The 25,776-nt window shown below is 36.4% G+C and overlaps 5 protein-coding genes across 7 annotated transcripts; all 5 read right to left on the bottom strand.

Moving 5' to 3' along the window:
* Nucleotides 1-365: 365 nt before the first annotated feature.
* Nucleotides 366-1,710, bottom strand: LOC109073027 (ictacalcin-like). Its single transcript, XM_042772412.1, has 3 exons — nucleotides 1,569-1,710; nucleotides 842-972; nucleotides 366-605 (listed from the first exon to the last, which is right to left on the bottom strand). The coding sequence occupies exons 1-3, from the start codon at nucleotides 1,573-1,575 to the stop codon at nucleotides 465-467; spliced, it is 279 nt and encodes a 92-aa protein (XP_042628346.1). The 5' UTR covers nucleotides 1,576-1,710; the 3' UTR covers nucleotides 366-464.
* A 1,000-nt stretch (nucleotides 1,711-2,710) lies between these two features.
* LOC109073028 (ictacalcin-like) lies at nucleotides 2,711-4,063 on the bottom strand. The gene is made up of 3 exons (XM_019089213.2): nucleotides 3,925-4,063; nucleotides 3,204-3,334; nucleotides 2,711-2,952 (listed from the first exon to the last, which is right to left on the bottom strand). Exons 1-3 carry the CDS (start codon nucleotides 3,929-3,931, stop codon nucleotides 2,812-2,814), a joined length of 279 nt encoding a protein of 92 aa, XP_018944758.1. The 5' UTR covers nucleotides 3,932-4,063; the 3' UTR covers nucleotides 2,711-2,811.
* A 5,881-nt stretch (nucleotides 4,064-9,944) lies between these two features.
* Nucleotides 9,945-11,551, bottom strand: LOC109048526. Its single transcript, XM_042771895.1, has 3 exons — nucleotides 11,166-11,551; nucleotides 10,758-11,037; nucleotides 9,945-10,622 (listed from the first exon to the last, which is right to left on the bottom strand). The coding sequence occupies exons 1-3, from the start codon at nucleotides 11,504-11,506 to the stop codon at nucleotides 9,945-9,947; spliced, it is 1,299 nt and encodes a 432-aa protein (XP_042627829.1). The 5' UTR covers nucleotides 11,507-11,551.
* Nucleotides 11,552-16,011: 4,460 nt separating this feature from the next.
* On the bottom strand, nucleotides 16,012-17,408 carry LOC109073030 (protein S100-A5-like). Its single transcript, XM_019089216.2, has 3 exons — nucleotides 17,248-17,408; nucleotides 16,852-16,994; nucleotides 16,012-16,469 (listed from the first exon to the last, which is right to left on the bottom strand). The coding sequence occupies exons 2-3, from the start codon at nucleotides 16,990-16,992 to the stop codon at nucleotides 16,290-16,292; spliced, it is 321 nt and encodes a 106-aa protein (XP_018944761.1). The 5' UTR covers nucleotides 16,993-16,994; nucleotides 17,248-17,408; the 3' UTR covers nucleotides 16,012-16,289.
* Nucleotides 17,409-22,675: 5,267 nt separating this feature from the next.
* Nucleotides 22,676-24,228, bottom strand: LOC109096687 (protein S100-A1-like). 3 transcript variants are annotated; one of them, XR_006161956.1, is made up of 4 exons: nucleotides 24,075-24,228; nucleotides 23,358-23,510; nucleotides 22,821-23,134; nucleotides 22,676-22,771 (listed from the first exon to the last, which is right to left on the bottom strand). XR_006161956.1 is itself a non-coding variant. In XM_019110323.2 (3 exons), the coding sequence occupies exons 2-3, from the start codon at nucleotides 23,499-23,501 to the stop codon at nucleotides 22,961-22,963; spliced, it is 318 nt and encodes a 105-aa protein (XP_018965868.1). In that variant the 5' UTR covers nucleotides 23,502-23,510; nucleotides 24,075-24,228; the 3' UTR covers nucleotides 22,676-22,960. The 3 variants fall into 3 exon arrangements, 2 of the variants coding, with proteins under 2 accessions (XP_018965868.1, XP_018965869.1); XM_019110323.2 differs by having other exon boundaries at nucleotides 22,676-23,134; XM_019110324.2 differs by having other exon boundaries at nucleotides 22,676-23,134; nucleotides 23,358-23,506; nucleotides 24,075-24,183.
* Between the last annotated feature and the right edge of the window lie 1,548 nt (nucleotides 24,229-25,776).

Here is a 25,776-nt window from a genome sequence, read left to right as displayed (position 1 = left end):
GGAAAAGCGTGCGTGCAGCGCGCGTGCGTGTGTGAGACTGTCATGTCAGTATGTCAGTTTAATTAGAACGGGTTGAATTATCAGATTATGAAATGCTATGAGGGTTATGAAATGTCTTTCTATGTTTGTTTTGTTTCTATCGTCGACCGTGAAATAACGTTCTCATTTTTTTATTTAATGTCTAAAAAAGTATAAAAATCAGAAGGATAACCCAAAAAAAGGCCCGAGGCCCCGGGGGGCCCGCCATGTGAGGGCTATACAACGTGAAAATTGGCCCGAAGCCCGGCCCTAGGGGCATAAATAAGTCGGGGCCCGTCGGGCTCGGGCTGAAATGCAGGGCTTTAATAAGAACACTCACACCAACATATTGTAAGAATACAGATTTAATTCAAAACATTAAAAACCTTCAATCCTGGTTTCAGGAACTGCAGTTTTACAGATAAACCCTTTCTGTAAGGACAAGATTATTTTTTTGTGAAAAACTCATTGCAAAGCATAGTGATGCAGGCGACCAAGGTGATGTACTCCTGGAAGTCCACAGTGCCATCTGCATTTGCATCCAGATCCTTAAAAATCTTGTCCAGAGCTGCCTTGTCACTGGATTTCTTTAACAAACACAACATACACAAAAGTGTAATCAGAGATACTGTCAATCCTGTCAATCTAATATATATATATATATATATATATATATATATATAATATATATATATATATATATATATATATATATATATATATAAAGGAGCAATTTTAATACCTCATTTTAAATTAAGCATTTTTAATTAAAATGTCATAATGAAAAGATAAGTTTATGAAATAGTTTTGCAGTGTCTCTCACCCCAAGGATGTCGCTTAGCTCTGCTGTGAGCATGTCCTTGAGCTCGCCTTTGCTCAGGGTGGTCTTGTCTCCCTCCTTTCCTGAGTATTTGTGAAAGGCTGCAATCAGCAAAGCCATTCCTTGTTGGATTTCTGTGAAATTAGTGTGATACAAAGCAGGTGTATCATTAATAATAATAATATTAATAACAATCAAACAAAACTCATCATCTTTTACGACATCCAAAATCATTAATAGTGGAGATATAAGTATGATATAAAAAATATCATGTCCAGCAACAATATAACACAGAACTGGTTACAGCCCTCTGAAGAAGGGGTGGACCTTAATTGTCTGAAGAGTGGGAGTTTTCAGAAAAGAAGGGAAAAAAAAAACTACAGTTTTAAGCACAAGCGGATTATGGCCAACACCCTACATACCCTTTAATTAAAACAGAATAGAGAGACAGACAGAAAGAAAGAAAGAGATCTACTTTATTTTGTCATTGGTCATTTGTTCCACCATCAACTGCCTCCTTTTCCTGCCTCTGGCTTCTTCTCAACACACAAACTCTTAAACTATTCTACTAATTAATTAATGGCTGAAAAACATATCACAAACTAAACTACCTTTCAAAGAATGCCATCAATCTACTAATTTTGAACCCGTCAAACTCTTATAGTGCAGCAGTGAGATGCATTAGTTCATTTTAAGCAGTAAAACAATTTATTAAAAAATAGTCTCTTACGTGACATGGTGTTTCTGGAGTTCACGGCGAGCAAGAAGTGAAAAAAATGGGATCGAGCAAGTGAGAACTGAAGGAACAGACTGGGTGTTATATACAGAGAAATGTCACGCCCCCAAATTCATCCCCTCCCACCGTCCCAACCCTTAACACACAAACGCATTTATGTCCCTCTCTTTTACTCTTACTATGCTCTCTCACTCTTATTGTTCACTCCCTTAAAACACAAAAAAAATGGAAAATAGAGGCATCTCTTGTCCTTGTTTAGTCCTCAGCTGGCTAAACCAGCTTCTATAAGCACACCAACAGCCAAAAAGTTTACTGCTGATTATTTACTCGTCATGCCTAACAATGCCCCTTAGCTGCTCTAAAATCACTGTAAACCACAGCTCCTTGGGGTTCTACTTCTTTAATAGTCGCCAAATGAAGAGTTGAGAGCTGGATGTTCTTCATTGACGTATCAAAATTACATGAAGTGCACGGACAGACGATGTCTTCATCAAATGAATGGCTAGCTTCATTTGGGAGTGAGGGAGTATTTAGAGCTGGGAATCTCAACTCTGGCCCTCAAGGTCCACTTTCCTGCAGAGTTTAGGTCTAAACCAAATTAAACACACCCGAACAAGCTCACCTAGGTCTTCAGGATCAATAGAAAGATACAGGCAGTCATCAGGACCTTGAGGGTCAGAGTTTACAGTAACTCATACAACCCATGGATTACAGTAACTCATACTATACAGTAGATATATGGCCTGCAGGAAACTTGAAAAGAATGCCACACCACACACAAGGGCCTCACATGCATTATTGAGAGAGAGAAATTTATATTTTCTGTAGTAAAATTCATGATTTTGACATGTTAGTTTCTTTATACAGGGGATTAACTCTGGCCCTCGAGGTCCACTTTCCTGCAGAGTTTAGCTCCAAACCTTGATCAAACTCACTTGGCTGTATCTTTCTAGTGTAATCTGACAATTCATTGTATGTACATATTATGTTAGGAGTGTCGTGGTAGGTGAACACTTCCATATGAAAATGAAGCATATAGTTCTAATATAGCTATAGGAATTACCTTCATGTGTATGTAAGCTGCAGCCACAAACACCATAAACACACATTTACAGATAAGAACACTCACACCAACATATTGTAAGAATACAGATTTAATTCAAAACATGAAAACCGTTTATTCTTGGTTTCAGATACACCGCAGCTTTACAGATAAACCCTTTCTGTAAGGACAGGATCATTTTTTTGTGAAAAACTCATTGCAAAGCATAGTGATGCAGGCGACCAAGTTGACGTACTCCTTGAAGTCCACAGTGCCATCTGCATTTGCATCCAGATCCTTAAAAATCTGGTCCACAGCTGCCTTGTCACTGGATTTCTTTAACAAACACAACATACACAAAAGCATAATTAGAAACACGGTCAGTACAGTGATGTGAATTAAACGACACATATTTACATCAGTATTAGCTCACAATATATTTATTATGATGTTATTACTTAATCTAAAAAAACAAAAAATTCTAAAAGGCAGCAATTTTAATACCTGCTTTTTAAATGAAGCATAGTGAAAAGAGAAATTATATTTCAACTGGTTAGTTTATGAAATAGTTTTGCAGTGCCTCTCACCCCAAGGATGTCGCCCAGCTCTGCTGTGAGCATGTCCTTGAGCTCGCCTTTGCTCAGGGTGGTCTTGTCTCCCTCCTTTCCTGAGTATTTGTAAAAGGCTGCAATCAGCAAAGCCATTCCTTGTTGGATTTCTGTGAAATTAGTGTGATACAAAGCAGGTGTATCATAAATAATAATATTAATAATAATAAAACAAAGCCTATTGTTTACAACATCCAAAATTATTAGTAGTGATGTCAAAAGTACAAAATATGAAATGTCATGCCTAGCAACAATATAACACAGAACGGGTTACAGCCCTCTGAAGAAGGGGTGGACCTTAACTGTCTGAAGAGTGGGAGTTTTCAGAAAAGAAGAGATAAAAAATGCCAATTTTAAGAGCAAGAAGATTATAGCCAACACCCTGAACTTGCCCTTAAGACAGAAGAGAAAGACAGAAAGAGATTTTTGTTATTGATCATTTCATCCACCACCAGCTGCCTCTTCTTGCTGTCTTCCCACAGAAACTCTTAAACTATGGCCTTAAAATGAATAAAAGAAATATTGACCAATCATTTAACAGCTGAAAAACATTTAACATACATGCACGCTAAAAAATGCAGGGGATCTATACATTTTTAATCCATTAAACTCTTAAAATACAGTAGTAGTGCAGCAGTGAGATGCATTAGTTCATTTGAACCAGTAACACATCTCAGTAAAAAAATAAAAAGTATCTTACTTGACATGTTGTTTTTTGGAGTTCAAGGCAAACAAGAAGTGCACGAAATTGAGAGCCAAAGATGAGAACTGAAGGAACAGATTGAGTGTTATATGCAAATACCACACCCAAAAATTGACCCCCCTCCCACCATTCCAACCCTTGACACACAAACGCACCTGCATTAACTTTTCTTTGTCTTACTCTGCCCTTTGCTCTCTCTCCTATTGTTCATCCCCTTACCATTTAAATTCTTGTTTACTTAATTATCGAGTTTGCAAAAAAAGAAACAGGTGGACTTGGCATCTCGTGCCATTGGGAAGTCTATAACTCAGCTGGTTAAACCAGCTCCTAACCGCACACAAACAGCCAAGACCTAAGAATTGAGCCTTTAGGCAATTTCACTGAAAAAAATTCTATACTACAAAAAGTATGTCTAGTGGTTATGTTAAAAACTCAAATTGTGACAATCATTTTAAGGCCTAATCATTTACATACAAAACTGCTCAAGTTGAATGAAAATAGTCTTTTGCAAAACTGTGTTATGATACTGGTGCGCAGTAACGCTTTTTTTTTTTTTACTAAAATGAGACAGAGATGAGATTAGAACTGTCCAACTGTGGCTGGTTGCATAAACTGCTTTACATTAGTCTTACAGCATAGTTATCTCATTTTATTTCCCTTATGACTGCATACATTTTTAAAGTAAGTTACATAAAAACGTTTTTTTGAATCCAAAAAGTACAAAATTGATTACCCCTTTGCTAGACAAGTTCTTAGACATAGTCTTTACATAATAGCTGTTTATGCAAATGGCCTAGTGTAATTTTTGACATGTAGCTACAGGGTGCAAAAATCACTATTAGGTAATGAAACCTCACACTGGATTTATGTCATTAATCAAAAAAAGATGCCATGAATATACTGCCTTACATAGTGTTGAAATCATAATGAAGCCACTCCAGCAGTCATAACCAGTCCTGCATGGTTTAAGAGCACAAGGTAATTCTCTAAGGTATTAATATCCACATTATCTACACTGTGCAGGTAACAAAATGTTGTACCCCTAAAGAGACAGTTTTTTTTTACAATGTATTTTTTTTTTTTCTGACAGTGCACTGCCAAACAAATCTACATACTGGACAGAAAAAAAATATGCAAAAACAGAATGCATTCTGCTTTTGAATGCTGGGTCACTAGGTGGCACAGTATAAGATATTATCCTGTATTCAATCTGTGGAAGGGTGAACTTAATCACTGTTTCCCTGATAATGATTATGTGTGTTGGGTGTATGCTAGTTGTAGTTTTTATTATTAGCTACACACTGCTGGAAAAGTAAATAAAGAAAATGGAGAGAACAAAGGGAAAAGGAAGGGTGAGTGAAAATGAATAGTAAAGAACATGTAAAAGCATTTAAGAGGACTAGTATATTTCAAGACCAGTGACAGAGACAGACAAAGACAGCAGTGGAAATGAGAGAAGTCAGGAAGGGAAAGAGAAAAAAAGGGGGTGGTGGAGATCACTGGCCTTATTTAATCTCTTTCTTAATGTAATACTGTGATGGTGACTCACTTGGGTAGAATTTCAGCTTTTTTTTTTTCCCCCACGGTTGCTCAATGACCGTTAATGTTTAACTTTTTAAAACTTTTATACAATTTATTGTGTACTGTTTATTTCTTTTAAAGGGATTCCAATTGAAACATTCTTTAAAATATCTTCTTCTGCTGAAGAAAGAAATTCATACATGTTTGGAATGACGTGAGTTTGAGTAAATTAAAAAATTTCATTTTTTTCAATTATCCCTTCAAAAGAGTGAGAAACACACATACATGCACACCCACACAAAAAAAGATTATTTGCACCCTTTAGCAGCAAAATAGATAAAACAAACTAAAAAATCTAAAGGACACTGCCACCAGTTTACTTGTGAGTCATTATACAAAAGACTCTGTGGCCAGTTTACTTGTGAGTCATAAAACAATAATTAACCGTTACCTCACTTTCGCAATCTGGCTTTACCAAAATATGCCAGACCCTCAAATAAATGCGTGCAAAACTCGTAGAAAAAATATCTTTGCAATTATTAAACACAGTTAAACTAAACCACCTCCCCTCCCCATTTAAACAAAAACACTTTTTCCCATATTTTCATAGCAAAACTACAGAACACAAACATCATCACATACAACAATAACTAGAGCACTCCCCTTTCCATGGCTCACAAATGAGAACTTTAAGCTAAACTGAAAAAAGACGTCAGCTTAACATAAGACACATTTTCTCTTTTCTTGTAATAATGAGCATACATCCATTTGAGTCTTAGTGCTGTATACATGAGCATGAATTTGTTAAAGCACATGCTAATTTGAATAATATCTTAAGTTGTCTGTAGTAATAAGGGAGACCAGGTTGTCACACAAAGACGTTTTTTTAGACTTCTTCTTCACTCCTGTATAATATTAGTTGAATGAAGAAAGGATTGTGTTGTGCGCATGTAATGATGTTTCCTATAGGAAACGCTTTGTGTTTTTTGTTATAGCACTTCTATTTTTTTGTTGCTCAGAATGGAAAAATCTCACACCATCTTCCCACTGGCCCCCACCACTCATGTTTCTTACTTTCTCTTTGTTTCGCTTTGTTTCTTTCTATCTCACCCCCTTTCTCTCTCTCTGTGGGCTGATAAAAGATAATGTTTTCCGGATGCCAGCCATATTTTGACTCTGGCATGGAAAACTTTGAAAAGGAAATCTTCCAGCTTTCAGCTGCTTTTCCTGTTTTTCATATGCTCTTGTGTGCTTCCAAAATGTTTTCTATGCTCTTAAGTATAATAGAAATGAGGTTTATCTCTTAAATTGAAGTAAAGCCTAATTAAGTTTTGTAACCAAAACGCTGCATTACAATCAGACTAAGGTGAATAGAACAATGGCACACAGATTACATCGACACGTAACATCTATCTAAATAAAATTGAAAGTAATTATAGTATATATAGTGCCCTCCATAAGTATTGGAACAGTTAAGACAAAATTGTTCTGTTTGGTGTGGAGTCAAGAAATCTGTAAATATAATTAAAAGATGAATATGAGACAAAATTACAGAATGTCACATTTTATTATTGGGTGATTCAACACAAAGATGTTTTACCAGCTAAGAAGATCAGCACTTTTAGAGTGTCATCTCCCCTATCCATGTGAGCATAAGTATTGGAACAGTTGCCTCACAGGTCTTTCTAAGTGTTCAGCTGTGGTCCTGTTGCATTAATTCTTCAGATATTAAAAAGCAGGGAATATGTGTTATCAGTTATATCCCAGTGCTTCTGCATTCTAAGTCTGCTTCGATGATGACACACACAAACCAGGATGAAGACGACTCTGAAAGAAATGCAAGTAATTTGGATTCTAAAAGAAAAGAGGAAGTCAATTAGAGCTATAGGAAAACAAAGGGCATGGAGAAATCCGCTTAGAAACTACCGGCGACATCAGCAACCAACAACGACCTGATCGGCTGAGAAAAACAAACAGTAGTTGATGACAGACAAATCATAAAAGCTGTGAAAATGAACCCTAAAATACATGTCTGTAAAATCACCAACAACCTCCAGAATGCTGGGCTGATGCTCTGTCAATCTACAGACCGCAGGAGAATTTGACACAGAATTACAGAAGCTACACAGCAAGATGCAAACCTCTGATCAGCACCAAAAACATAAAGGCAAGATTCTTCACAAATGTGAGCCAGTAGAGTTTTGGAACTGAGTTGATGGACCGATGAGACAAAGATTAACCTTTATCTAAGTGATTGCAAAGCAAAAGTGTGGAGAAAAAAGGGAGCTGCAAATGATCCTAAAAATGCAGCTTCATCTGTAAAGCTTAGTGGAGGTGGTGTCATGACTGAATGAATTTGGAAGGGTACAAAATCATCTTGGCTACCAATATTCAAGAAAATGCCAGCAAACTCATTAGACAGCACTTCATATTGGATCAGAACAATGACCCAAAGCACCCTGCCAGTTCAGTCAAATACTTTATCATGGCAAAGAAATGTTGCCCAAATCAATCTCCAGATTAAATCTGATGGAACATTAATTTCACCAGCTGAAGAGGACACTAAAGACAGAAACTCCCCAAAACAAGCAACAGTTGGAATTGGCTGCATTAAAGGCTGGGGAAAAGTATTTCAAAGCATAAGACCAAGAGTCTGGTGATGTCTATGGGTTGCAGACTCACTGCTCTGATTGCATGCAAGGGATCTGCAACTAAATATTAGCTTTTAATCTTTTACATCCACCTTAAATTCAACTGTTCCAATACTTATGCTCACATCAAATAGTGGGATGAACTCTAAAAGTGCTGTCCTTTTTATTTGGTAAAACATGTATGTGTCGAAAGACCTAATAATAAAATATGACATTCTGTAGTTTTGACGCATATTCATCTTTTAATCATATTTGCAAATGTCTTGACTCCACAGCAGAGAAAGCAAATCAGATTTAAATGGAACAGTTAAAGGGATAGTTCACCCAAAAATCAAAATTATGTCATTAATGACTCACCCTCATGTCGTTCCAAACCCGTGAGACCTCCGTTCATCTTCGGAACACAGTCTAAGATATTTTAGATTTAGTCCGAGAGCTTTTTCTGTCCCTCCATTGAGAATGTATGTACGGTATACTGTCCACGTCCAGAAAGGTATAAAAACATCTTCAAAGTAGGTCCATGTGACAAAGGGTCCGTTAGAATTTTTTGAAGCATCGAAATACATTTTGGGTCCAAAAATATCAAACTACGACTTTATTCAGCATTGACTTCTCTCCCGGGTCTGTTATGAGCGCGTTCACCCACATCCGGTTCGCGAACGAATCACTCGATGTATCTTCTTGAACCAGTTCACCAAAACTGAATGTTTTGAAACGGTTCGCGTCAACAATAAGCACACAAATGACATTAAGCTGTTAACTTTTTTACATGGCTGACACTAACCCTCTGAGTTCAAATAAAATCCCGGAGTAATTTACCTCAAACAGTACACTGACTGAACCGAGCCAGATAACGAACGAAACCATTGAACTCGTTCTCGAGTCAAAGAACCGTTGCATCGGTTTTCGGATCACCGTATCTGATGGGAAGTTCTGTTCTTGTCCGCGAACCGGTTCTTTCGGACAGTTTGATTCAATAAACCGGTTGCCGAAAACGGTTCACCAGTTCTTTTGCGCTCGACGTAATGACTTCATTGGCGATGATTGCCCTTGATTCAAAGGTTTATCCGCGCTCATAACATTAGCACAGAAATCAGTTCAGAATCAATCACCAAAAGACACCAGTTCGGTTCAGTAGACGCGCTGTGTGTCAGTCTGCTTCACGCATGCGCAATCATCAGCTCCTCCGTTTCTCGAATCGCACGCGTCCGACAGAAACGGTTCTTGACTCGAGAACGAGTCAATGTTTCGTTCGTTATCTGGCTCGGTTCAGTCATGGTGCAGTAAATGAATTACTCCGGGATATTGGTTTATTTGAACTCAGAGGGAGTGTCAGCCATGTTTACAGTTTTTCTCAAATGCTAAAACACATTTCACAAACGTTTCCTTCATGTTCCCCAATGTCTAAACACAACACCCTTTTCTAAAGCTACATAAACACAACCACACCTTCTCACTTCAAAACTCAAACTTTCACACCAAAAGAGAGCAGCTCGAAGCTTTCAAAAATGTAAACACACTATACACATCATTACACACTACAGCAAAACAATTGAAAACACAATGCTCAATTTGTGAGAAGGTTCTTTGTTTCATAACTAACAATGCATATTTTTAGAAACTTTACAGTAATAGATGTTCTTAGATCTCTGCAGAGGATTAGGCATTTAGATTTGTGAGTTTCATATGAAGAGTATAAGTCTATAGTAAATTCTGCATGTACACTACTGTAACAACTCAATGCAAAAACAGAATCTATTGCACACAACAGTACTCTTGAAAACATGATCAGGGTGTGAAGTTTTTTTTTTATTTTTATCCACGTCCACACCACACACACCACAATCACTGTGCAGCATCATGTCGCTGAGCTGCATCGGGCCACATCACCTCATCCACGTCGCAGGCTATATTGTCTCTTGCCAGGCACTGCAGGAAAAACACCCTGGAATGGCAAATCCATCCTTGAAAGGCCTCCACTGGGATGTCAACACAGGCCAGCTCCATTGCCCTTAGGAGGTTCTCTCTAGTGTATGGTTGTCTGTCATAAACCTTCCATCTCCACGATGAGAAGAACTCCTCTATAGGGTTCAGGAAAGGGGAGTAGGGTGGCAGACAAACATTTAAAAAGTGGTTACTGTTGGTGGTGAACCACTTTGATTTGGTTTGTTTTGTTTTGTGGAAGCGTACATTGTCCCAAATGATCACACAAATGTGATGTGCGGGCCCAGGATTGTGTTGTTGGCGGTCCAGGAGGATGTCTTTTAGCTCCTCTAGGAAGGTGAGGAGACGTTGGGTGTTGTAAGACCCAAGGACAGCATGCCGGTGGACAAGCCCCTCCAAACCAATGGCTGCACAAAGAGTAATATTACCCCCCCCCCCCCCCTGGCCAGGAACCTCAGTGATGGCTCTTTGGCCAATGATGTTACGGCCTCTTTGCCTTCGTTTCTGCAGGTTGAAGCCAGCCTCATCCAGGAAGAGGTACTCATGAGGTCTGGCCATCACGTCCAACTGTAATATCCTCTGTGAAAATGTGAAAGTGCACAGGTGTTCAGAACAACTGTCAATCAGGTAGCACAGTATTGTCCAGAAGTAATGTAGGCCACTGAGTACACAGTATGTCCACTAACTGTACTGTGAACATGGATGTATACTTACATGCACATACTCGTAACGTAGGTCTTTGTGTCGCACAGAGTTGCGCTCAAAGGGAACCCTATAGACCTGTTTCATCCGCATCTTTTGGCTCCGGAGAACACGGTCTATTGTGGCCAAGCTGACATCAATGCTCTCAAAGTTGACATTATCGGCAATGACTTTGTCTCTGATCTCCCGGAGTCTGATGAGGTTGTTCTCACGGACCATATCCACAATGAGGGTTTCTTGTGCCGCTGTAAATATGGCAACCCTCCCACCTCTATGTGGCATTCTTTCAACTCTAAAGAAAGAAACGTGTTGTCAATTGACATGTTTTACAATACAGTAACAACTGATTTGAAACCAATAGACTACTTTCACAGGCTTGTAAAATTGTATTGTGACAAAGAAACCAATAGAGTACAATACCTGTTGTGTTGTCTGAATGCCCTGATAATGGTGGCCACGGTGAACCTACTCAGGTTTGGACGGACTCGTAGTCCTGCTTCAGCCATTGTCATGCCATGGACAATGACATGGTCAATGATGGTGCGAGGTTGTCTTGCTCTCCCTCCTGGACCTTCTCCTCTTCCTCGTTGGCCTGCTCCTCTTCCTCCACTGATTTGAACTCCTCTTCCTCGTTGGCCTGCTCCTCTTCCTCCACTGATTTGAACTCCTCTTCCTCGTTGGCCTGCTCCTCTTCTTCCATGGCCAGCTCTTCTCCCTCCTCTGACTCGAATTCCTCTTCCCCTGACTCTGCCTTCATCCATTGTGTTTGTTTGGAATCTTCAGCAAACTGTGCACTCTGAACTTGCTTTTATACTGTGGTCACAGCATAAGCAACAAGTGTCTTCAAACGTCGTGTGTTCAAATATTGCTGACAAGCATTTTGCATCACATGAGCTTGAGAATATGGCAGAGTTCTTCTGCAACTTGTGTTTTGTAGCAGAAAAAAAAAATGTGTTTCAGATTTATGAGAACGGAGGATTGTGTTTTGTGAATTGTGTCTTCATGTGAAATGTGTTTATGATATTGGAAAATGATGGCTAGATTTAGTAAATGTGTTTAGACAACTGGTCATTTGGTTTAGAGGATTGGCTTTTGTGTTTTAGCATTTGAGAAAAACTGTAAAAAATTAACAGCTTAAGTCATTTGTGGATTAATGCATATTGTTGACGCGAACCGTTTCAAACGATTCAGTTCGATTGGTGAACTGGTTCAAGAAAGATCCGTTTTTACATTGATTCGTTCTCAACATCTGTGAACGCGGGATAACTCCCGGGAAAAGTGCTGAATCCTAGTTTTTTTATATTTTTGGACCAAACATGTATTTTGATGCTCAAAAAATTCTAACGACCCTAATGTCACAACTACTTTGAAGATGTGACATTTCTGGACGTTTTATATGTACACATTCATCTTTAAATCATATCATATGCAATGATGATGTCACGGGTTTGGAACTCCATTTATTTATAATTTACAAATCAGATTTAAATGGAACAGTTAAAGAATCTATTTTTATTTATAATTTATTCATATTTAATATATATATTTACTAATTAAAAGATAATATATAGAGTTTAGTAGTCCCTTTTAGGTTAGTCAACAAACCAGAATTTCCTCACAAATAAGTGCTTTTCCTCCTTCGAGCCGAATGGTTTTCAGAATGGTGAGAAACGGTATGATTATCAAACCATTCCAGGCTGTTGCATGTATAAAATTTAGCCTATGATGCGATCATACTCTCGCTCGCTACAATGTTTACCTTCAGAATCACGCAAAAGAAACAGTAACCGTGTCAACTGAACCTAACGGCACGGTTTCACAATGAGAACCATTCAGCCATATGGTGATTAAGAATATTAAATAACAAGCTATTTAACTTCACAGTGGCTACTGGCTGCATTAACTATGACCAGCCATTTGACCTCTCGCTAAATCACAACCCATTTAAAAATTTCCACAGAATATATAGGTTTTTTTCTCATCTTGCTATACCATGCCTATACAGGACACAATTCAAATGAATCTCTATGAAACATTTATGAGTAGGAATTACATTCGGAAGTTGCTGTCTATTGTATTTGTCCCTACCTCAACAGAAATACAGGTTACTTGTGCAAAATGATCATGTAATCAGTAGGCCGTTGCATTGTCTGCGAAATGAAGGTGTGTCAGGCTCCTCCGAGATTAAAGCCCTGGGGTCTCTGTTAGTGTTAATGTGGCTCTACTTGAACTGTCACTGGATGTGCACCATTTACCTCCACTCAAATCCATGTTCATGTGAGAAGCCTGCAGTCAGTGTTTGACCGATATTACCTCATTCTTTTCTAAATGTAACTCTGAAGCCTTATATTACAACACTCCTCATATTACAGTCTTTTTAGTGTAAATCGCTCTTGTTGCAGCAGTCGTATGTCGCTTTGCTAAACAAATGTAAATGTGTATTGCAATTTGCAAACTATATTTATCGCCTCTGAACTTATATTTTTTTATGCTTCTATTTGTCTGTCTTTGTCTGCTTTCATTCTTGAAGTTGAACAGTTGAACAGTTGAAGACTGTGGTGATTAGGTATGTCACCACATCACCACACCGAAATCATGCCACATAGCAATAAAAACAAGAGAAAAATGACCGGTTGGGACAGAAGCATGTAGATCAGGAATTCAGTGACTGGATTTGAGCTCTGAATGCTGTGCAGTTTCCTGATTTAAATGACTGATTTATGGAGATGCGCCCAAGGGAAATTATTCCCTGCAAGTTTTCATGCATATAAATAGACATCAGATGAGTCACAAACAGCCCATATTTGAATGCAGTTTCAAGTCATGCATGCACAGCTCATGGAATCATCTATTTCTCATTTTAAACATTCAGACAGTCTCTTGCAGACACTGTGTGTTCTGACATTGAGTTACGGTAAAGAGATGAATGACTTCACATTAAGAACTGATCCACAATAGATAAGGTACTTGGGACAAGTCGAAAGTTTAGACACACCTACTCATTCTAGTCACACGCAACACACTAAATGCACTCATGCTAGGAATATACTTTTAAATCTGTAAATGTAAAACAATTGCACTGTTATGGCGCTAATTAGATACAGTTTTCCTCACATTATGACTTTTTTTCCAGGTTACATCATGTTGGGTGCAAGTACCAGAGGATTTCTTCCAAGCCAATGCCATCTGTTCCATGTAAACAGGCCTGATAGAGATGCTGTTTGTGTGTTTAGGAACATGTGGGTGTGTTCACTCTTACATTAGACAGGTGCGGAGGACAGGGACTGCACTCTGGGAAAAACAATATATACAGCAGAGAAACAGGTGTCCCTGCAGTGAAGCTGAAATCTGGGATTCAAAAATGTTATATAAAACTGGAAGTTAAAAGAAATGAAAGAGAATGCGTGGCAGTATTTCTATGCCACTAATCAAAAAAATGAGTGGCATTGATCATGTGAATTTGGTTTTCTACAGACGGTCACATGTTCTTCATGTTCTTTGAATCTTGAATTTCAAATCCTGCAGGAGGACATGATCATCAGGTTTTACACAAACTTGTGGAGTTCATGCGAGTGTGTCTGCCATTTAAGTAAAAGCAGGACAAATTAAATAAGACATGCAAAATTCGTATTCATTTTTAGTCTAATTATTCAAACAAAAAATTATGCTCAATAAATAATTTGTGGGGTTTTTTTATCAACAAAACAAGCATTTGCATGACATGTTGCTTCATGTATTGGCATATTCATGTACATTTTCATAACTATAGTAATGTGAGAAAAGGATTAGGACTGTGGATATAAGTATAAGTATAAGTATAAGTATAAGTATAAGTATATTTTTTCTTGTCTATCATATTCTTTAAAAAAAAAAAAAAAAAAACCCTGGCTACGTGTACTGTACTAGACTAACCATACTTGTCATGGCACTTGTATACCGTTGTTGTTCTCTTGTTGATCTGATTGCTGCTATTGTTCTCATTTGTACAGTAAAACTCTCTTTATAAAAAACCCTCCTAAAAAATATAAAATGTAAAATATGTATAAGTATAAGTATAAGTATAAGTATAAGTATAAGTATAAGTATAAGTATAAGTATACCCCCGGGCGCCGCAACATAAATGGCTGCCCACTGCTCCAGGTGTGTGTTCATGGTGTGTATGTGTTCACTGCTGTGTGTGTGCACTTTGGATGGGTTAAATGCAGAGCACGAACTCTGAGTATACTTGGCTGTATGTCACGTCACTTTCACTTTTTCACTTTTACTTTCCTTACTTTACCTGAAACTGCTATTATGCAAAAGTCTGATATATTACTCTCTTTGACTGGTAAAAGGGGATTTGAATACTGATTTTTTTTATCTTGAGTCTGTAAATGTCACATATAACTGACTGATATTTGACATCAATCTTTGTTATTTGTCTTTGCATTGCAGCAGAACTTTCAATTTGAATAAGTCAATATAAAACGAGATATTTCAAACAGAACTACCTGCACTCCTATCAGCACACTTCTGTTTGATCTAGGCCTTTATGAAAAACTGCATGCCTGTATGCTTACATTTGGGGTTTGGAATACATTTTATTACAATGTAATGTGACTTAAGTGTGCATGGAATTATTTAAAGTCAAACTTTTTAGACAAATGTTTAAATGACTTTTTCAAAGGGTGCTACATACACCTAATAGCAAATTGTGAGCTTTTTCTAAGGTTACTGAACATTCACAGAAGTGACAGCATTTGTAAAACAGAGGCGTGACAGAGTCATTAGTGTCAAAATAATGTTACAAAGCTATTCTCTTATAAGAATATATTTGAATGCACATTTGCATTGAGCAAGTAGGTCAACTGCACTAAAGCTTCATTCAACAAATGCGCAAAAAGTCAGTTTAGAAGGACAAGAATTTAAGTGTCTATGAATTATGAATTACCTTTTATATAAGGATGTTATATTATATATATATATATATATATATATATATAGGTATATATATATATATATATATATATATAATTTTTTATATATATATAAAATATATGGTATATATATAGAGTGGTTCCTTGACCTCCAAAACTCCATATAATATTAAGGCCCAACATCCAATCATTTCAATAAATGTATGTGCTATACAAGTTTTTTGAAAACATTGCGTGCAATTAATGATGTACATATGCATATTTACATGAAATAATATGAAATCATAAATGCCATCATTGGTAAAAGATTACATAAATTAAGTGAAATAATTAAGTGAGAAGTACATGAGTGATGAAAAGAGGTTTTTATTAGTCTCCAGAAAACTATACATTACACTACTGCAAAATGCATGTCTAAGTAAATTTTATTGTTCATTAGGCAACACTGTTGAGAAATGTTTCCTACTATATGGACTAACAGGCATTATATTTGTTCAAACCATTTTTACTGTGCCTGTCTTATAGCATATAAAATTGTTTCCAACATTATTACACATTATCGAGAGGTACATTGGAACCTTGTAGGAGGCAAAAGTCTAGTGCATCAGGAGTGTAAGGATGTGTATGTTCACTTATCCTGACACCCCCTGCCCTTTCCTCTGCACTTTTCCTTGCCATGCTTCTTTATGTAGTAGGCCTTGGCTAAGCCAGCAATACACTGACTGAATTCACGGAAGTTCACTTCACCATCATGGTTCTTATCCAGCTCTTCCATGACATCCTTAATATTATCTGGATCCACTTTATCCTGAGACAGACATGAAGGGAGGAATGTCAATGCTGTAATTACTTACATACCACTCATAGCTGTACTGAAACAAATATAAATAAAATAAAAAATAAAAAGCATGCAAGGAGCAACTAGTGGAGGCAGTATGTACAAGATACTAAAAAGTATATTAGCAAGTGAAAGGTGGCTAAAATGAAGAGCCTCATACATGCATCTTATGGCTCATTAGGGTAAACCCCTCTCATGCCAGGTTGCCATAATAACATAACACAACAACTGGACAGCATATAATAGGAAATAGATTTGTTGCAACATGTTGGAAGTGTTCACTTCCTCCAACCAATAACTTTCTTCCTCACAACTTTATCTTTTTATTTCTATGCTTCTGTCTAATTCTCACCTTAAATTCAGGACTGGTAATTTGGGCTTTAATAAGCTGGCCAAGTTCAGCATTACTGAGCTGGGTTTTCTGCTCATCTGTCCCTGCATACTCCTCAAACACCTCCACTATGGCCACAATGGCTTTCTCCAGCTTAGACATGTCTATGAGAAAGAAAACAAGAGAGAGAATTCATTTAGAGCATCTCATGAAGTGCACTAATGCCAGTCCGCACCTCTCCATGCATTTCTCATCCAGAAAAGAACTTAGCCAATGCAATGCAACACAATTATATCTGTTGCAAAAATACCCACAAAATGATGGACTGCATTTCTATAAACTTTTTTGTAGCTCTGTATTTCCTGCTTTTTGAACTTTCATTTCTCTCTCTCTCGCTCTATATTTTATTTTACCTACCTTGAGATTGGTGTGTTCCCAGAGAAGTTGTGTGGATGTTTTGTCAGGGTGAATCATCTGCTGCTTTTAAAGCACTTATTTTTTACTCCACAGCACACACAATGGCAGGAATGATTCATTCATGTGCTATGAAGGATCTGTAGCACGCCAACTCAGTTTGACGAGACTCACATGCCATAAAAAAGCTTTACATTTTTCAGCTTTAAAGACCATATTCTGCTTTGTTTGACTCAGCTAGTTTATAGTAAATAAATAAACAAAATATAGGGGATTTCCCCAGTCAGACTGCATGGGGAATCTGAGTCATATTTTAGTGACTCTTTCGCTCGCACTTTTGGGCGTTGTCTCCCCTAAACGCCATGTTTTTTCTCTCTCTCTGTCTGATGTGAATGGCCAATCTTTAAACATTCTTTTAAAAATGTTTCAGATTCAGCATTTAGGATAAAAACAAAAGACTCATTGTGTAGCTATGACGTTGTTGCTGATGTTTTCGTGGAGGTTTGAATCACAAGCTCCAAGTGAAGCTTCATATTTGGAATAAACAGAGACATGCTTATCCTCTCTAAATCTAGTCTTCAGACATCAAAGAATGCCTGATATTTACAAAATGGCCTCGTTTTGCAAAGACACTACATGAATACTTTAGCTATAGCTGTACACAGAAATGCAAACAAAAATGAAGCCATCTGCAGACATATATAATGATGCATACAACGGTGCACAAAACCACATACTAAACAATGACTGCTCAACTTCATGAAACTGATGACTGCTCGGTTGTGCAGCAACGGGATTATTTCCTTTAAGCTTTTCCTTTATGAGAGAAATGCTAAGACATTGACTCATCAGCCATGATTGTCATAATATTGCTATTAGTCTAGTTTTGGATCCTGAACACCCGGATAAACAGACCACACCCTTTTGAATTCACTTAACCTAACATATATATCATGAATCTTCTTTTAATGATTATAACAGAATATCTTTAGAACACAATCAAGCTGATAACACAAACAACAAAGTAAATGTCAATGTCACAAACACACACACACACATTATTGGTGTATAGGTGCCATAGCCATGAGAATACATCATGAAAGATCATGTCCTCTCTATCAGTAAAAAAATATAATATACCAAAGGAAAAGAAAATAGAAAAGGAAAAGAAAAAAGAAAATGCACAAAATAAAATGACTGGTGTCACTTTATATGACATTATTATGACACTTTAACATCATGTCTGATAAGGGAAAAGAAGTATGTTTATGTTAGCATGCCAATTTTTAAAATAATTAATCGGAGGCAGATGTGAACAGTATTGTGCGCTAAACAAGCATTTAGCAAAACACCCACAGACATGTTTGATCTCATTTGTGGAGCTATTGTAGGGGAAAAATGAAAGTAGTGTTTGCCTATGAGACGGGAAATAGAAAAGGAGGAGTGGAGAAGAGGGAGAGCGAGTTGATGTGCTCATGTCATGTGGTTTACTGCTGACATCTAGTGATCACCTTCCTCCATAATTAAATGGTAATATGACAGACATTAACAGTGGATGCTGGTGGGAAATTTTCTAGGGCTGTGCCACATCCAACGTTTCAGTAAACATCCCAGTATGGTTTAAGGTTAAACAGTTAAAGTTTAAGAATAAAAAATGAACAGAAGTTAATAAATATTAAGACTAGAATTTGAAACATATTTGATAATATAAATATTAGGGCTGTCAAATGATTAATCACGATTAATCACATCCAAAATAAAAGTTTTGTTTACATAATATATGTGTGTATACTGTGTATATTTATTATGTATATATAAATAAACACACATGGATGTATATATTTAAGAAGAATATGTTATGTTTATATATTAAATATATTTATATATAATATAAAATATATAAGAATATAAATATATAAATGTATATACATGTAAATATTTTCTAAATATATAATTTATGTGTGTGTATTTATATATACATAATAAATATACCCTGTACACATACATATATTATGTAAACAAAACTTTTATTTTGGATGTGATTAATCGTGATTAATCATTTGACAGCCCTAATAAATATATTACCAAGTTCCGGAGTTTAAGTTTGATTTTCTGGTAAATTAAAAAAAAAAAAAATGTTAAATTTAAAAAACCCTTTAATTTTAATTATTAACAATGTAGCTATGTATAGTGTGCTATTTATATATTTATTAGTATTATTGTTATTATTATTATTATTATTATTAATGTGTGTGTGTGTGTGTGTGTGTGTGTGTGTGTGTGTGTGTGTGTGTGTGTGTGTGTGTGTGTGTGTGTGTGTGACTCGGGAAGGGCGGCTTCCCAGCGCCCTCTATTGGCTAGTCACTACTTTAGACAAATTTACTTTTACAATAAATAAATAGACAAATCACAATCGTACGGAAGTTCTAAGCGGCCATGCATTATATATTTTTTTCTTTTTGTTTTCTCGTTATAACGACTTAATTTTCTCGTTATCTCGACATAACGAAGTTCGTTTTCTCGTTATAACGACTTAATTTTCTCTAAGAATTTACAAAACTGCGCCAGCAGGTGGCACTATAGACCTGAATATAACTGATGGGGTGTTGTATACTATCCACTTTACTGTACGCGGACCTTCCTCGTGATCGCTATAATTTGTGCAGTCTTGTTTATTACTGACATTTAATTAATTCATAAATGTTAAATGCTTGAATCAATATGAATATTTTGTGTATTAAGTTCCTGCTAGATGCATGAGTTTCACCAACGCATTCTGTTTCATCAATAACTGCTTATCAAAACCAAGGTTGACATCACTGTATTCTGTTTGCACCAATATATATTATATTTGTGCTTCTTTTAGATTAATTTAAATTTAATTTTAATTTAATGATTAGGTAGTTAATAAGCGGAGATGTTCTGTTTATCTACAGTAGGACGGGATTTAACGATGTAGGCTGATGTGCTTCTTTTCCTTAGAACTAATCTTTATTGTTAACCATATTGATGAGAAATGTGATGTATATGTAAAATCCATAGGCTAATTTAATTCAGTTTTGTTCTGTAATGTTGTAATGGTTTTTTTCTACACACACACACACATACACTACACGTACACATGAACGCTCTTTTCAAACAGAAGCTTGTAACACACATGATATCTGCCACATAATGACTACTACAAATTACAAATTATATATAATTTTATTTCATATAAAGGGAAAATTAAAAGTGAGTTTAATCCAAGCAGCTCTAATGGCGCGGTGTTGCCATTTAAACATGTTAATTACAAAAACAAAACGTTCGTTGGTACTGTCTCTGGAAAAAAAATCAACAGTGATTGATCAGCCTTTATTTATACAGTATTGTAGACGTTATTATTACCTAGGCGAAGCAAAAGTTGCTGAAATATAGGCTACAGTAAGAGCGCCTGCATGGCTGTCCCATCAGATGCCTGTCAAAGTTGAGTTCGTTACTATAGCAACAGTAAAACTTTCATTTCGTTATAACGAGAAAACAAACTTTCGTTATGTCGAGATAACGAGAAAATCAAGTCGTTATAACGAGAAAACGACTTTCGTTATGTCGAGATAACGAGAAAATTAAGTCGTTATAACGAGAAAACGACTTTCATTATGTCGAGATAACGAGAAAATTAAATCGTTATAACGAGAAAACAAAAAGGAAAAAAATTATAATGGATGGCCGCTTAGAACTTCCGTACAATCGTCCTTGTCTCATTCAGTTTGTTTGTGCATCATGTAATAGCTTATGAGAAGGCAATATATGTACACATACTAATCAATATACTTACTGTAGTAATCTCATCAAGATCTGAACTATGTGTCTATGTATTTAAAGTTCACACGTATCATGTGCCTTACGGAGAAGAGAGAGAGAGAGAGAGAGAGAGAGAGAGAGAGAGAGAGAGAGAGAGAGAGAGAGAGAGAAACATGTTAGTAGGCTATTGTTGCCATGACCTCATTAGGTTGACACACCCCAGAGTCATTCATGATTGCTTGGCAACTCGACTGTTTACACGGATTTCAAACACACCCACATACTGTTTGAGGTTCCTGAGGGGGGAAGAAAGCACACACATTTGAAAATCACCAACCAGATGTGTCAATGAGTGAACTATAATGGGATTATTTTAAACTCTAGATCCTAAAAGTGTATTTTAATATTTAAAATGTGTATTTAAAATAAACACCAGCATGTGCATGAGGTCCCGTGAGGGTACAAATCATGAATATGATGTTCCACAGATAACACACAAATGTATGTGATCGCAGGGATACATAAAATATTGATCTGTCCTGCCCAGACTTAAATCTGTTTACTGAATGTCTGTTGTGTAAATGGTGGATTTAGGTAGGTTATAAAAACAGTGAATGCCAGGATGAGAGTTGAACCTGCCTTTCTAATCTAAATAGAAAGCATTCAGAATCAACCTTCATTTTTCATATTTGTATTAGTTAAAAATAACAGTGTCAGGAAAATAAAAAATAATTATTTAAATATGTTTGTATATTTTATAGATTACATATTGTATAATCATATAAAATATTTTACATTTTCACCAGTGAGACAGAATAAATGCTCCATCTTTATCTTAGTTGTAAGGATTGATAAGACACCTGTGTGATGTCACTCATTGGCTATTAGACAGTGAGACTGAATGACAGTTATTCTCTTATGGGACCATTAAAGAAAGCAAACTTAAATGATTTTAAACATTTGGGGCAGGTGGCCTAAAAAACAAAGATTATTGAAGTATGTTTTACATGAAAATACAATTGAAGTCTTTCTGCTTCAAAATTTCACATTGGATTTAATGTGTTACTTGGCATTTCTTTGTAATTAATTATGAAATTTATTAGCAATTTTGGAATTAAAATTGTTTCTACACCATTTGTTCCCTAATATATATAATATGTTAAAGGGTTAACAAATTGCATTCTCATCTCAAGCTAAATGAATGCATTTTAACATGCTGTATTTTGTGGCATCATGCCTAAATAACAAAGCTGACCAGTTATTTTACTTTAAAGGCCTTGCGCTTGTGAAAAGTAAATATAATTTAATGCTCATACTTCTTATAAGTTGTGCAAATAATGGACAGAATGGCACCCATTTTATAGAATAATCATTAAAATAAAAATGTCAGTTCTAACAAAGTGCTTAGTTCTGGAATACATTTCATGTTAAGATTGTAAAGCACAATCTCTCTAACTCAATTTGAGATCGGAGTCCTCCAGTTCCAATGTGAGTGAATCATAGAGGACATTGCATTCCCCCTTGAAAGTCTCCAAGAGTCTAATTGAAAAAAAAAACTTGTGACATAATATCTTTATAACTTTGCAAAGAATTGTTGAATCCAGTCCTGAACTGCATGGAAGCAAAGGACGACAAAAAAACAACAAGATGTATATAAAGAAAGTGTTTACTTCTGTGCTGGAACTTACAGGACTTTTGTGGATGAGTTTTTTCGTGTCTAATACAAATACTTATATATATATATATATATATCTATATATATATATATATATATAATATATATATATATATATAAAAAATTAAAATAAAATTTAACATCACTTAACAGAACTAAAGAAACACCCTCCTTTACATACATAAAGTGTAACTGTAGTAACAACTGCAAATCGAGGCATGTGGCTGAAATGGTTTATTAAAACCTATTAACAAAATTTTATTGCTTTTTGACACCCCCTGGCCCCTGCTTCATGTGTATCTTGTAGATCTGTTCACAGGCAATGGACAGGCCCACCACAAGAGACACAAACTCTTCAAAATTCACCTCTCCATCACTATTAGCATCCAAATCCTTCATAAGCTTGTCTATGGCAGCAGGGTCCTTCTGAGACTACAACAGAAGAGATGAGAGAAACATGTTTGAAATAGAACAAATGGGAGCAGTTTTCTATAGATGATGGAAAAAGAGTAAAGTTTTAGAAAATTCTGAAAGATACACAGTGAGCAGGGCCAAAAATGTACACCATAGAGGGCCCCGATCATCACAGGGCCCAAGTCACCATGTTTAGAGTTGCCCCACCCTGGGTGTAGCAATAACAGATGGAATGTTGTACCTTCAGAAAGCTAGCCAACTCTGCCTCCATCAGCATTTTGAGCTCTTTGCGACTTAATGTTGATGTATTTCCAGCCTCTTTGCTCGCATAACGGTGAAACACTGTGATCAGCGTCTCCATCGCTCTCTCCAGATCAGACGGCATTGTGACTGTCTACAGTGAGAGATAACATTAGTTTATGTGAGTGTCTCATCCCTTAATCAAACCGAATATTGTGCAAACAGCCCATTGTTCTCCTCCTGTTGGGCAGACTGAAACAGAAGTGGATTTTTCCATTTGGAAATAAGCCAAAGTGTAATACCGCCAACCGTCTTGCCAAGTAGATGCAGTAAAAATTTAGGCATTTAATAATAGTATATGCTAATGCAATTTTTTTCAGTTATTTAAGTATTAACAGCAGTTATTTAAAATTAACAGCGGACTTTTAATCTTCCTGTAAAGTTTAGATTCTATTATGTAAATGACGCTGACGTCCATAGAATCTGTGCATCTACGCACACGTCACATTCGTAGGCTTCTCGAAAACTATTTTCGTATTTCGAAGTCTTGTCGTACTAACAAGTAGCCATAACTTACATGTTACGGTTAAAAAAGCAAAAAAAAAAAAAAAAAAAAAAAAAAAAAAAAAAAAAAAAATCCCCATTTTAACAAAGTTGTACTATGCTCTATACTCTAAATTTCAACACTTTTCTGAATAGTAAAAGTTTGTGTACTTACGCTGATAAGATGGCAGATCGTCACTTGAAGATGGAAGAATGTAGCCTATGTCCCGTGCAAGAGTTGTTCAAGAAGAAGGGCATGAATTTATACTGGGGCTCCGCCCGAATGACGAGTATGGAGTTGGGTGAGGCTGTAGATAAGGACTGTAATGTTAACTGTTCAGGGCTTAACGCTGACTGGGATTTTCAATCCAAACTTAAATGAGTGTAAGTGAGTGTGCGTATATGTATGTAAATGAATATAGCAGTGCTTCTGTTAGAGATTTATGAATGAGAAATTCCACAACCAACCCTGCTAGAACAGAAACACGTCTTAAATCAGCCTAAGATGGTTTGTTGTTCTGGTTCCCTGCATGTAGGGGATTTCAGAGGACTCGAAACCAGTGGGACAATAGTAAACCAGCTAAAACCAACGACCCTTGTGAAAAAGACCTGTGATTAATTGTATTGAACGTGCACTTGCAGAATATACACAGTGGAATTTATTACAAATTATATATATTATTTACCTATATAATTTCAATATTATATTTTACTGTCAATGCATTCTTATTTATGTTGAATAAATGTTCTGAATATAGGTTTTCACAGTCAGGAACAGCACTCCTTCATTCCTTTCCACCATTTCGAAGTGACTCAAAGCTTTCACAATGCTTCTCGTCGAACAACACAACTTGTCTTTCAATTTTGGACAGATGTCTGAACAGGATACTTGCCAGGGCATATTTTTTTAAGGGTAGGGCTGCTGTTTTTGTTCCAGTCTGCAAACAGGTATATGGTTGTGGAAACCCTTCTGAGCTGTACTAGCCCCTATGTGGTTTCACAACCACAGTTTTCTCAGCATTCTTTTCAAGCTAGGACATTACTTTTTTTTTTTTTTTTTTTTTTTAAAAGTGGCCTAACTAGTAGTTTGGTTCAAAAAAGGTCCAGTGCAAATGTCTAAAGATTCTTAAATGAAGATAAATTTATTTGCGAAGCAAAATGACAGGATAAGAAATATTGTTTTATGAGAAATGTTTAATACAAGAACAAATATCAGCCAATGGCCTCAGAAAATTCAACTTAAACAAGTTTTCATACTTTATGAATTAATGAATTACTCCGGGATATTGATTTATTTGAACTCAGAGGGAGTGTCAGCCATGTTAAAAAAAGTTAACAGCTTAAGTCATTTGTGGATTAATGCTTATTGTTGACGCGAACCGTTTTCAAACGATTCAGTTCGATTTGGTGAACTGGTTCAAGAAGATCCGGTTACATCGAGTGATTCGTTCGCAAACCGGATGTGCTGTGAACGGCGCGCTCATAACAGACCCGGGAGAGAAGTCAATGCTGAATAAAGTCGTAGTTTTTGATATTTTTGGACCAAAATGTATTTTCGATGCTTTCAAAAAATCCTAACAGACCCTCTGATGTCACATGGACTACTTTGAAGATGTTTTTATTACCTTTCTGGACGTGGACAGTATACCGTACATACATTCTCAATGGAGGGACAGAAAGCTCTCGGACTAAATCTAAAATATCTTATAGGCTACTGTGTTCCGAAGATGAACGGAGGTCTCACGGGTTTGGAACGACATGAGGGTGAGTCATTAATGACATAATTTTGATTTTTGGGTGAACTATCCCTTTAAGGACTGAGTAGTTTAAATAGAAAGTTGGCAATGATTGGAATTTTTTGCAGGGTCAGTACCTAA

Source organism: Cyprinus carpio, chromosome A16 (genome assembly GCF_018340385.1).
Source record: "Cyprinus carpio isolate SPL01 chromosome A16, ASM1834038v1, whole genome shotgun sequence".
NCBI classification, from domain to species: Eukaryota; Metazoa; Chordata; class Actinopteri; order Cypriniformes; family Cyprinidae; genus Cyprinus; species Cyprinus carpio.
Note: the sequence above shows the minus strand (reverse complement) of the source record. Positions and strands in the feature narration are given on the sequence as shown.

Bases quoted from the DNA above. Each gene is read 5' to 3' on its own strand.
- LOC109073027 (XM_042772412.1), bottom strand. The intron at 606-841 runs GTGAGAGACACT...TGTTTGTTAAAG, and splicing joins AGCTAAGCGACATCCTTGGG to AAATCCAGTGACAAGGCAGC.
- LOC109073028 (XM_019089213.2), bottom strand. The intron at 2,953-3,203 runs GTGAGAGGCACT...TGTTTGTTAAAG, and splicing joins AGCTGGGCGACATCCTTGGG to AAATCCAGTGACAAGGCAGC.
- LOC109048526 (XM_042771895.1), bottom strand. From the start codon at position 11,506: ATGGATGAAGGCAGAGTCAGGGGAAGAGGAATTCGAGTCAGAGGAGGG. The intron at 11,038-11,165 runs GTATTGTACTCT...TTCTTTCTTTAG, and splicing joins GCATTCAGACAACACAACAG to AGTTGAAAGAATGCCACATA. The intron at 10,623-10,757 runs GTAAGTATACAT...ACATTTTCACAG, and splicing joins TACGTTACGAGTATGTGCAT to AGGATATTACAGTTGGACGT.
- LOC109073030 (XM_019089216.2), bottom strand. From the start codon at position 16,992: ATGTCTAAGCTGGAGAAAGCCATTGTGGCCATAGTGGAGGTGTTTGAG. The intron at 16,470-16,851 runs GTGAGAATTAGA...TGTCTGTCTCAG, and splicing joins TTACCAGTCCTGAATTTAAG to GATAAAGTGGATCCAGATAA.
- LOC109096687 (XM_019110323.2), bottom strand. From the start codon at position 23,501: ATGCCGTCTGATCTGGAGAGAGCGATGGAGACGCTGATCACAGTGTTT. The intron at 23,135-23,357 runs GTACAACATTCC...CTTCTGTTGTAG, and splicing joins AGTTGGCTAGCTTTCTGAAG to TCTCAGAAGGACCCTGCTGC.